The sequence below is a fragment of the Anopheles merus genome, chromosome 2R (assembly GCF_017562075.2).
Source record: "Anopheles merus strain MAF chromosome 2R, AmerM5.1, whole genome shotgun sequence".
In the NCBI taxonomy this organism is placed as follows: Eukaryota; Metazoa; Arthropoda; class Insecta; order Diptera; family Culicidae; genus Anopheles; species Anopheles merus.
In genome coordinates this window covers 49,267,916-49,280,600 of record NC_054082.1, presented here as the reverse complement: position 1 = coordinate 49,280,600, position 12,685 = coordinate 49,267,916, and the positions used below count along the sequence as shown (strand labels likewise).

At 44.7% G+C, this 12,685-nt stretch overlaps 1 protein-coding gene across 3 annotated transcripts; it reads right to left on the bottom strand.

Annotated features, from left to right (window-relative positions):
• Nucleotides 1–214: 214 nt before the first annotated feature.
• LOC121590004 lies at nt 215–12,666 on the bottom strand. Of its 3 annotated transcripts, none has more exons than XM_041909322.1 (3): nt 12,582–12,666; nt 1,171–1,540; nt 215–1,099 (listed from the first exon to the last, which is right to left on the bottom strand). In XM_041909322.1, exons 2-3 carry the CDS (start codon nt 1,536–1,538, stop codon nt 355–357), a joined length of 1,113 nt encoding a protein of 370 aa, XP_041765256.1. In that variant the 5' UTR covers nt 1,539–1,540; nt 12,582–12,666; the 3' UTR covers nt 215–354. The 3 variants fall into 3 exon arrangements, with proteins under 3 accessions (XP_041765256.1, XP_041765254.1, XP_041765255.1); XM_041909320.1 differs by lacking the exon at nt 12,582–12,666 and adding an exon at nt 7,346–7,646; XM_041909321.1 differs by lacking the exon at nt 12,582–12,666 and adding an exon at nt 3,841–4,164.
• Nucleotides 12,667–12,685: the final 19 nt, after the last annotated feature.

Below are 12,685 nucleotides of genomic sequence, written 5' to 3'. Positions count from 1 at the left end.
CCGTTGCCTGCAAAAATGAAGAAGAATAATACTATGATCTTTATTCAAAGAGGCTGTAAAGTTTAAGATGGAATGAATTCGATCAAAACAGCAAAAAAAAAAAATAAAAATCAAAGCAATATGAAAAACAAAACGCAAAAGATGTAGCAAGAAACAACAATAAGTGTGATACTTTGCAACAAACATGCTATAGATGAGCCTTTCTTTAGTTGTAAATAGCAATTCACTCACTCACGAATTGATTACTTTATTTTACACGTCATAAATATTTACACTAGCATGGCATTAACACGCAAGAATGAACACGATGTGATGCACGATACAAAATATGACAACTTCGCCGACCGCCTGCGTTTAGCTCTCAGCTTTAACGTCCTTGCCGCTGCTACGATACTGCTCCGAGTAGCCTTGGTAGGCGAGATCATCTCCAAACTTAACATTGCCGCCTTGCAGATCGGCCCGTCCCGAGTCCCGATAGTAGTTACCGTATGGCGAGGCATACCCACCGACATCTGGCCGAGAGTAGTGATTCTGCCCGGCGTACTCTTTGAACGGGCTGTAGCCGATCGAACCAAGGCCCTGTGGCGAGTACTGCGGCTGATAGCCACCGGAGAAGATGTCGTTCGTGCAGCAGCTCTGGTTTGGTTTGAACAGCTTCAGATACCCAATCACTCCCGGCACAACGATGGCCAGAAAGCCGAGCAGCTTCTTAAAGCTAGCCAGTCCCAGCACGAGAGGCAGGAACAGGAGCAGCTTCAGCTTGAATACCTTCAGTATCAGCAGCAGCGGAATGAAGATCTTCTTTAGCCGGTGGCGAGTAAACAGCGGCGCCTTCTTGTCCTCTATCACGTCAATCTCGTCCGAAATTTCGTCGATGAAGCGCGCAGAGTACCGTCCTTCCTCCGTGATGTCGTCGGGGATGTGGAATTCCAGCGCCGTCGACTTGACAAAACGCTCCAGCCGCCTAAGGGCGTACTTGTACAACAGCTCCCACTCGGAGTCAGAGTGTCTCGATTCGCCCACAAACTCGTAGCCTTCCTGTGTCAGTGACCGGAGCTGTGTTTCTGGTAGTCGAACAAGCCTAGCATCGCTGGTAAGTCTGTGGAAGGAAAATAATCATTTTTTGGTTAAACGAGATAAAAATACTTGAGCCTAACATCAAACACTTACTGGTACTGATCCTTGTCGAAGAATTCGCCGAACGTCTGAAGGGCCTGGGACTTGAAGCATTCGGCCAGCTCTCCGTTCAAGCACTGCGCGTTCGTGCGTGCCAGATAGGGATCCACATTGCCACCGGTTCCAAGCCCGATAAAGTCGAACAGGTTCTTGCCCTGTCTTCGCTCCTCTCCGACTGCAGGTGGTTGTTGCGGTGGAAGCTGAGGTCCACCGTTGCTCGCGCCAGACGTTTGGTCAGGTAGCTTGATGCCCTCTGGCAGGCCCGGAGTCACACAGCACGATAGCAGTAGAACTGCTAGCACACTGATGGCCGGCCCTGACCATGTTCCTCCCCAATTTGACCGTTTCACGCGTACGTGCATCTCTGCAAAGGATACCAAAGAAAATAGGACTAAGTACGCAATCCGATAGATTGTTTGTGGGTCGCGCCAGTTTCCAGCCGGTGTGTGGACCGACCAGCTAGCAATGGTCCACGATGTGGCCCAACTCTCTCCTGCACTCTCAGCCGGGCTCAGTCACACCCGCGACTGATGGCCCCACCTGCAAACACCCGTGCTTGCGCTTATGCTCTGTGTGCTTTTCTCGCTTCTCAAATTGCTTTCTCAGCCTCAGCTCGTTACTGATGTGCAACAAATCGGCAACAATACGCCGACCTTCCTTCCCACTATCTTACGCTCCGATAAACTCATCATCCCAACCAACGCACGTCATCAGGCGTGACGCTGACCAGCAATGCCAACACGTCAGCCGGCGAAGATAAACCACTGCATGCGCGTTACGCGCCTACATGCAGCAATCGGTACTGGGACGAGAAATACCCTTCGATCGATCGATCGGTCGGTCTCGATCGGGGTAACCCACTGGGCGAGAGCACGCGTGCTACAGCGCTAGTGGAAAACTGCTGCAGCTGGCCGCAACCCAAAAACGGGCGGTACACATGCGATCGGCAAGCGCGAAAAGCGGAACGTTTGCAGGAAAAACTCGTCTCACGAGTCTCGCACAACGAACGGAATCGGTGCAATGCTCTCCGGAGAAGCACGATGATGTATGAGAAAGCCGAGCGTTCGCTGGAATTCGATTTTCTCTCGAGTGATCTCGATCTCCGCAAAGAAAGGGGGGGTGGAAAGTGGTCATACCAGTGGACATATTTAGTGCACAAGCAGTGTGAGCGCGAGAGTGTATGTGTAATCGTACAATAACACGAAACAAGTGTCAGTGTGCGTTGTGCAATGTGTAGTCCATAATAACGCTTAAAATTGTACGAATGTATCATGCATGTGGGACTAATGATTGAAGCGAAAAAAAAAACCCATCCCAACAGCCCAAAGATGTGTTAATTTACTGGGCCAAGTGTGCGTGTAAACCATCGGAATCGAACACGCAGATTATGTTCAGCTGTTTTTTCGCTTGAAACTGTGTTTTCTTTTTGCCGGAATGGCCCCAGGAGAGTGTGCAGTTTTTCTTGAATTACTATGGGGTGAGCAATACGAGTCATCTGTTTTTGTGGAGCTTGCTTGCATTTCCCTGGAGGCAGCCACAGTGAAAACAGCACACCGTTTCCTAGAAGTAGCAAACGCGTCAGTAAATGTCATGGCCCGGAGATCCTACACAACTGTTACATTTGCTAGGCGAAGATTTTCGAGAAAATGCATCGAAACTGAGCCATAATTGGAAACCAAGTCTCATCGCTACATGCCAAAACGGCACAGTTTTAGTTCGGTGAGCGTCTTTGGGGTATTCGATAATGGATGGCTGCTTTTTTCAACGAGCTGTTTGTCAGTCACGTGACACATTTTACATCCGTCATGCCATGGGATGTGTTTGCCGTTGTTTTGTTTGTCCCAGCTGAAAGTTCAGCGAATGGCATGTGGGATAACCCACAATTCTTACGATCAAACTGGTATTACAGCTGAACGACTAACGGAAAACATTATTATAGGTGTCACGAGATAATTAACCTTTTTGTTCCTTTTATTGCATAATCTACAATAGATAGCGGTTCCAACATTATGTTTTTTATGATATTGCTTTGGCAGAGAAAAAAACCTACTGTTCGAAACCAACTTTTTCCAATTTTCTGCCACGAAGCTCAACACAAATATGAATGTCTGACGTAGAGGCACTCGGTAGAGAGGAGCTTTCCCTGCGGGCTTCAGCCGTTCCAAATGTAGGCAGCAGTTGATTATGTTTGCTCAAACAACCCTTTTCGTTAAGCATAACAAAAACATACTCATAACGAAAGCATCACGAAAGCGAAAAAACTTCTTCCGCCTGGAGGAGATTGGCTTCATAATTCTGCATACCGTTTCATCCTGTTATGTTACGCACAATGCTAGAATTGAAATTGTTGAAGTAACTTGGAATGAAATGGAAAATAGCCCCCGTACGATGAACAATGCCCCCCCCCCCCCCATCCCACTAGTTTGACATCACCGATCAATCACGATTCACTTTCACTCAGCCAGTCGCCCACTCGCACAGCCAAACTGGTAGAACTTTCCGTTTCTAGAAGCTACGAAATTATCCTTTTCCTCGAGTGTCGCTTCAGTCTGTCACCCTGCGGTGCACGTGGCACACCGCCAAACTCGCTCGACGTCAAAACATCCTCCCACTCGTGGCATCCGACAAGCTCCCCGACACCCCAGCACAAGTAAACACACTCACGTGTCACGTACGGCAATGGGCCCGAAAGTTGGCTGCACTTTCACTTGCTCACTTTCCAAATTGTCATCCGTTTTGCGGCTTTTTTATTCACTGTGCAACACCGGTACCGTCGGTCGTTGCCAGACCGGGTGATACCAGTACCAGAACACTGCCAAGAGTTTGCCGATGCTGGCTGTGCAAGAATGGCACTGTGGTTGACCGCCGTTCGTCAATCACCATGCCCACACGCTACTGTTTAGGCGGCCTCATCCCGCACTGTAGCGCTTTATCGCTTTAACTAGCCGCGACCTCTCCAGCGGCTCTCGCGTGTGTCTGAACCGACGCACTAAGACCCTACGAATGGGTGCGCCAAAAGCCAGCCCGGGTCGCTCGGCCGGTTCGGTCGTTTATACAAACCATCAAGAGAGACAAGAAAGCAGCAGACCCCTTGTCGATTGAAAAGAGAGTCTCAGCGGCAGTGTGCAGCGCGCCACCTAAGGAGAAAGGAGAAATGATGCCGAGCTATGTAGTCGCTCCCAGCAACCCACGCTATGCCCACCCGGCCGGCCCGTGAAACGAATTTTCGCGAGTGATTCGTGTGGAAAATCGAACCCAAAACCCGCTCCACTCCATCCCTACTCTTCAAATCAGTGGAACAGCTAATTGCATTAAGGTTTCATTGTTTCATGATCGGAAACACGGTGGAAATGCAAACAAATAAACCCCTGTGAGTGCGGATCCGTCCGCGAACCGGCTGTAATCTTCTCTTTTGCAGGTCCGTTGCATTCTCTACTCTCCGCCCATGTGTGTGAGTAGTTTGCGGGTAGGGGTTGAACTAGCATCAAACCGGTTTTGGAGCCGTAATTCCATAACGGCAAGAATCGCAAATGGTGGTATGTGAGTAGGGGCCGGTAAGGCGGCACACTGTATTGATGGTAAACACATTCTTCCGTCCTAGCATATGGCTTGCTGTTGCGAATGGAAATGAAAACGAGCGTATTTTTTTCCAGTGAAAGCATAAACCATGTAATGTAAAACTGTGTGGATGCTTTGCTCTTTGTTCTGCAATTTCATATTATATTTTTTATACTCATACGCTTAATTCCATTTAACGATTTCATTGAATCATAAAAATGCTCTTTAAACACGAAATGAAACAAGATTGAGGGCACGTTATTAAATTAAAAATTATCATGAAATTGACGCAGAACATTGATGTCGTTGGTGCATCACACAACACGAATTCTGCGATGAGATTCACGTATATATCAAATGTAATCAGGGCAATTGTGAAACACATTGTATTACATTATTGAATTCCATGGTATTTTATTGGTTCTCGTTGTTTCGAAACTTCCTGGTAATTTTTCACTTCATTTCATGTCACTCATATCGTGTCTATAGCACATGGCCCTCGAAACAGATACTTTACATCCGTCAGAATTTAATGATTATTAATTAGTTAACATTTGCCATTAAATTTACTTAAATTATTTTTTCTACCTTAGATCAGGCAATATTTCCACTCCGCAGTGAATGCTTTTTTAATGCAACCACTGGGTAGATATGATCAAAATGTCTTCTAAATTATCAAATTTTAACAAAAAGTATGTGGAAAAATACTTGTGCGCAATACAGTTACAATAGAATAGAAGGACTAAGTTCCCATTCAATTGTATCCAAAACTAGGCGCAGCCAAATGTTAGCAATAATGTCATCCCAGACGTTACATTGTAGCACGTGGCGCCCTCAGCTGTCCCCATCCGGCTACGTTGTTTGGACAGTGCGATGGCATCACACGCACTCGAAGGTCAAACACCTCGCTACGATTACGTGAGTGGCGCACGACTGCATGTCGTGGTCGTGGTGGACACGGTGCCTGTCCGGCCGATTTGTCCTATTTATTAGGCCCGTTTTGCCACTCACTCGTCGTCCGCTTTCCCGGAAAGGAAAGGCCACTATTTGTCGGTCATGTTGCAAAGCTGAGTGGAATTTTGATGATCGTCGGAACGATCTATCATTGTTTGCTTGATGTTTTAACCACCGTCCCATCCTGAATGCTCTGGTGGTCAGCGAAGTTTCTGTGGGAGAGTTGGTGGGTTTTTTTCCCTGTCCATCCTACCTTTTACTCTTGCCCTCTATCAGTTTTACGGCGAGAAAGAAAACGATCATCCACAGGAGTGAAGGTTTATTGCTAGGGCAAATAAAAAATAAAATAAAACCAACACCACCCTAGCAAGAGCAACAGTTGAATGGTCTTTCGCTGGTGGTTCATTCTTTATAAAATAAAAATAGCAGAATGCTTGAACAAACAAGCAAAAAAAAACAATCTAAACTCCAATCCAATGCGCATTGCCCCCCGGCAAGCAGGCGAGCAATTTCCTAGAAGCTTTAAGGTTTCAGCCCGAACAAACAACATGCGTCGTGAGCTGTGATAAATTTAAGCTACATAAATAACGCCGGTAGCCCCGACGCTTGCGTCCATTACGCGTGTCACCCACGCGGTGAGCAAAAGTTTTCCCGATATTGGAAACCGGGTCAGTACACGCCAAACACACCAAACGAGGTTTCGATGGTGGCAGTAAAAACCCTCCTCTCCTCATACCCGGTTGCACCCAGGATGGATGAAATTAATTATCTCGAGACCGAACGAACGAACGCAATCCGCTAGGTTCATTATGAACCTGACCCGGGACTGCCTTTTACGAGCCCCCCGAGATCTTTCCACGGGGAAAGAAAGGCTGTTTGGCGGAGGCGCGTTTCAAAAATGACATCGGAAAACGGTGCGAAATCTTCCCCAAAAAAAAAAAAAAACCTTTCACAGCTACCCTGCGCTGCTCGCTTGCCAGCAGCAGCAACACCGGCGAGAAAAAGGTCACGTTTGTGCTATCAATCTTTCACTGGGTCGCGCATGGTGATAGCGGGTCGGCGGGTGGATCGGTAGCTATTGTATCGTTCATTTCACCAGACACGGCGAGGGCGTTCTGTTTTTTTACTTCTTCACCGTCTTCCCCGTGCTTGCTGGGGGCTGCGTGCTCATTTTCTTCCTTTGGCCTGCGTTGTCTGTTATTATATCGGTTCCCTTTTCTGTCGGTGGCGTTTGCTCCTTAACGTTCGTGTTTTTCATTTCAACGCCGGATGTGTGAGCGCCGAGCATCGTATGGAAGCTTTCTTCACTCATGGCGGCTATCGGACTAGCAGCTGTTCCTTATTTGTGTTTGATTTTTTCATTACGGCATTAGGGGAAAGAAAGGATCAGTTACAGTTGACAAAAAGCTTTCGATTTGCACCGGAGGGAACCGCTCACACACGTACACTCACACACACAAAAACTCGCATACACATTGATGCTTTTTTACACACTCATATCCCTTTTCAAGGGCCCACGCACTATTGTGAAAGATCGAGAGAATCCACTGCACAGCCCATTTTGCACACATTATTTAACGCTTTCATTGAAAATCATTCCAACATCTGGAGGCAGCAACAACGTCCAGGCCCAGGTGGGACGAAATGAAATACTCACCCTGTGCCTTTCCTATGGCTAAAGGTTGACTAAAGCTCACCGCGAGCTAGTTCGGCCGACTGTGCGAACAAGAGCGAAAGTGAAACTGAATGGTCGAAAGTTCACTCCATTCGGTTTTATACGACCGTAGACTATGCTGCCGACTGCTTTCTGGCCGTCAATGAACGTACTCGGGTTGGCTGCAGATGCGGCGTTGTTGCATACGGTACCACGAGGCCTGGTGGGAGGTGCACCCGGTACTGTGACGCTGGGTGGCCACGGCGCTTTGCTTTGTTGGGATGAGGCCGTGCCGCGTATGTGTCGCGTCATATAGGTCACTGGGTCCGGTAGGAGGGAGATGTAAATAGTTTACACATTCAGACACAGTCTCACATGACTCATCCACTCGGACAGCGTGAGTTGTGGGTGTCGCTGAAGCTGGTAGACTTGTCCAAGGTAAACACTTTCATCTTTCTAATTCGCGTTCTAAGGATACATCGGGAAGGCCCATGCTTGAGGATTGATACGACCAAGCAAGTATCGTGTTTTTATGATTTTGCTTGTCCAACCAATAGCACACACATTACTCTGATTTTCGTATGCAAACCTATTTAAGGAGCGTACATTTGTGCTGTACTGTGGGCGAAATGATACTGTGTCAATATTTGAAGCAGAAAACCAATACGGCTCGGAACGACAGCCATGCTTTTTCAATCAACATTCGGCGAAAACAACACTCCGCTACATGCGCACGTACGCAATCAATTTCTGGCTCTGGGAGCGGTCGTGGGCCAATGTATTCGACAAGTTGATAACAAATTCTATACTTCATTGGTCTCTTCATGAATAATAAATTCGCTTCAAGCGCAAAAGGGGATGGAGAAACTGGCTTGTGAGACGGGTGCTAAACTTTTGACCCCGCTGTGATTGAGCTGCCGGGCCAGGACTTCCAGCTGGTTGCGGTTGGTGTGCTGCCTGTTATTTCATTGTTGCCGTTTTCCATCGCGCCCACATATGTTCGTGTTTCCCGGGCACGAGCTTCAATCCGTTCGCGGTTCGTTACGGAGGACACCAGCCTGTATCGCATCAACATCCTCCAACACCAACCACGACACGGTTGCATAATGCTGTGGGGCTTACCCGACATACACAGCATCCCGGGACAGTACCCACAATCCAATGTCGTCAGTACGATTTCAGTACGAGTTCAGCCGCTTACCGTCTTGTGCACACCTTTCTCTGTTCAACTTTCCTCTTGCCGGCAAGAAAGCTGGCAGGGATGAAGAAGGAGCTACAAGGAATATAGTGTACAGGGCCAACCAAGCTTAAACCAAACCGGCACGTCACGGCACAGCGACCCACTCCTCTCACTACTGCCGTCCAGTCAACAGCCAACCGATTATGCAATACCGGCAAATCCATACAAAACATACTCAACCGAACGACCATCGCAAAACGGCGGTGGAACGTGTGAATCATTTTAACGCACGGCTGATGCGAACAGAGCACTGGGTCAGTGGGTGAGCAAAGGGAATGTTACCCTACTGTGTCCGGGTTTTCCCACAGAGAGCGCAACGATCGATCGCAAGAATCATGGCAGTACGGTCGATAACCTTGGCGTTGGAAGATCCGGCTGTGTTTCTTGCGCAAAGAGTGGGTAAGTCCGCTTGGCATGGCGAGCCCTTGCTTCTTGCGTCGCGTGGCCCCTTGAAAGAGAGCACTTTGGATGGTAAGATTTATTGCATCACAACAGTGCAGCGCCAGCGCGTGGCTGTTCGTATTGCTTCGATGTAAGTCGCCTAAAAGTATGCAATGTATGGAAATCGCATGCGGCTGCGATGTTGCTTCCAACTTTGAAGTGTTTCATTTGTGTTAATATAATTTAACTTTACCCATGTTTTCTATGGAGTTTGGTTGTACGCGCTTTTGTAAGATTCTAGAACTCCAGATTCAGGATTTTATAATTGTAACAGTTTGTTCTTTCTGATGATAACAACCACTGCAATCAACTCAGCAAAAACGGTTTGGAATGATTCCCAGAAACCGTTCTTTGAAAAGCAACCCTTTTCATCAAAGTACCACCGTAATTTGCGGTGTCTCTTTTTAAAATAAACATCAACTCAAGCTAAACCTGCTTCAAGTTTCTCTGATTCTGCATCAGCCAAGCAGGGCTGATGTTAAGTAATTCGTTTTGTGTTATACAGCGTTGCAGTATCAGTTGTTCGAGGCTGTAAAACTTTCCAAGCATGGTTCAAAGTGTATTCCCTGTGAAATGTGAATGTGTATTCCGTAACGACATTTTCTCGGTAAGCAATAAACATCTTTTGCAGGTGTAAAAGAGTGTTTTCTCTGGGTTATTCATGGGTTAAATGAAGTAAAGCAAAACTAAGTAAACTTACAAGTAGTTTGAGGATAGGCAAAAGCAAAAAGAAAAATAAAAAAAGAAAACAATACAAACAAAAAATGATGGCAGCAGCGGTGCTTTTGTTTCAATTAAAACAAGCAAGTAAAGTATGTGAGGAAGTGCTCCAGAATCGGTCGTATCCGACAACCGACTAGAACAAAAGGTATGGCATTCTATGGAAGAGCTCTAGAAAAAACCTATCGAGCTAGTGAAACATTTTCTAAGGTACCTCTATAGAGTTCCATATTTCGGGGCAGGCTTTAAAATAAATATCTTCACATGTACGAAACAATGAAATTTATTCATTTCTGCTAATTTTATAGATCTTTTACTTTCTCAAGAAGACAATACAGGGTTTTTCAGTCAGTTTCGAATGTAATCGTTGTTATTCACCGCGTGCAAGATGTTTATCCACATCAATCGGATATTGCATTTCCATAATCATAATCTTTAATTTCAACAGCATAATTTTCAACATGTCACAAGCTAGATTGAGTTTGATAGTTCTTTTTTATGTGTTGAAAATCATGTATTGAAACAGAAATTTCATTTTGAAGCAAATACACAATTTGACAGCTGTTTAAAAACATCTTGGATTCGATGAATTATGATGTGCACATTCGAAAGTGATTTTCAAAACCCTGTAATGACAAAGAAATAGTGAACTACTAATATCTTCCTACACATCAGTACTATGAAACCATTTTCCAATTTTTAGATGCATTTATGCCCTTTATACCAGAACGATAGCGGTCCAGAAACCAATCATGTCTCTTTTTATACAAATCATTTGGAAAAGAGAGTCCAGAACGGCGTCCAAGTTTTTCGTATAACCAGTTAGTTACTGGAATGCATTAAACTCATTATGCGGGGTTTCCTTGTACATAATTCAATCGTTGTGATCGTTGTGCAATCGAAGACAACAATTTTGTTATTTAATTGGACAGAGCTTCTTACACCATCTGACGTGGGCTCAAGTGTTAGACAGCGGTGTCGATTCAAAACGACTATTGTTATAAACAAGTGGACAGTTGTTTATTGGACTAAATTTGTCTAGTACAGGGTACAGTTATAACCCCTGTAACTTAAGCGATTACCCCAGGACCCAGTATATATTCTGAAATATATTCCAAATATTTAGAATTGGCAGAGACAAAATCCTTGCACATGATTTGGCAACATTTGGTCGATAATAATTGAGATTTGTTCTAGTCAATCCTCTAACCTTTATCATGAAATATTTATTAAGAAGTAATCTCATGATGCTAAGGATTTCAAAAAAGTTCCTACAGCAAATTCACACATCAATCTGTTTCTGAAGTAAGAAAACAAAAGGCTAAGAACAATTTCCTGCGTTCCTACAACCATGTTTTATACGACTTGTTGCTTTAGAAACCTACTACTCTAACCTGGAACGAATCCTGAAATATTTGCAAAACGGTTGTGCAAAAGTATTTGATCAACACTAAATTTGTAGCATATAGCAAAAAGTGATTTTGAGATGAGTTCCAGTCACTTTATTCCTCATCCAAAATCGAATGAAAGTAATTAAACGTGTTCGTGCGAAATTGCTGAAAAACCAAACCATTCTTCAATTTCATTATTTTTTTTAAAGCAGCCTCCTTATTATTTTAATCAGGGGCAAGCTAGAAAACTCCAGTACTCTGCAAAAATATAATTTACACTCTGGTTTTGTGGTACACCCATGAAAATAAATATTCATACTCTCGCACTAACAGTACAGACGTACAGTGCTGGTGATTCGTTAGCACTCATTGTTTTTTATTTACAGATGAAGAATAGCAGAAGAATGAAGAAATCGTTAATAAAAGTACACATCATTATTGTCCGGAAGCTGATGACAGCAGGATGAAAATGTGGTGCACAATGTCCCGGTCGGTTTCATCGTCCCAACACCAGAGCCACCTTCCCTCATGACGTTGCCTAGGAAATGAATGTAATCGAAGCGAAATGAAAAACGGAAGCTTCTTCTCATACGAGTCACTTTATTGTTCTCGGCTGCTTGACGGTCTGGCACCGCACCATGTTTGCAGCTTACTCCCTTATTCTACATTTTAACCACACCCAAACCCAAATGTTGAGTGCTTTTGCTTGCACGGGCCTAGCTTCTACCATACGTTTTGTCTCTGTGTTGTCTCTTGTCACTTTGTTTGGACGACTATATTTTACATTTCTTCCCACGTCAGGCATCAGGCTTGAAGCGTTCCATAGGACAGTTTACTGACGTCCGGGCTTATATTATTTTACTTTGATTTCCCTTTCTGCAGCCGGTGGATCCACATTGTTTGGTGACATTTTCGTCACAGTAAGACAAGAAGGGCATCCTGGAGTTTGCTTTTACTCGTTTACGAATGTTTTATCTATTGTGCTTTTAATTATAATGCCGCGATTCGCATTTATCTTGTCGTATCTTCTTTCTCACTCCTGTCCCCTGTCTGGTGGCTTTAAGTCTACTGAATGTACACCACACATATGCCGTGTGCATTGCACAATAGTTTTTTACGTGGACAGAAAATTTCAAAGGCTCCTCAAGAGAGATAAATAAATAAATAAATAAATAAATAAATAAATAAATAAATAAATAAATAAATAAATAAGTCAATTAATTAAGATATCTATAAAAAAATAAATAAATGAATAGATAGAAAAGATTTCCAAATAGACAAGAAGTAATTGTGGTGGAGTATCGTTCGTGCCGATCACCAACCGGGGAACGGTGAAAAGTTAGGAATCAAGAGGTCACAATAATCCTACATCATCTGCATCTGGGTACACTTGTAACAGCTGCAATGATGCGACAACGCGTTTGTATAGTTACTTTACCACACTAACCGCGTTTGGATCAAATCAAGAGCTCAATACGGTTTTTTTCATAGCTGCCTCGCAGTTTGGATGGCGCACGTGGGTTGAAATCTTTCCATCGCTCTCAATTGGAC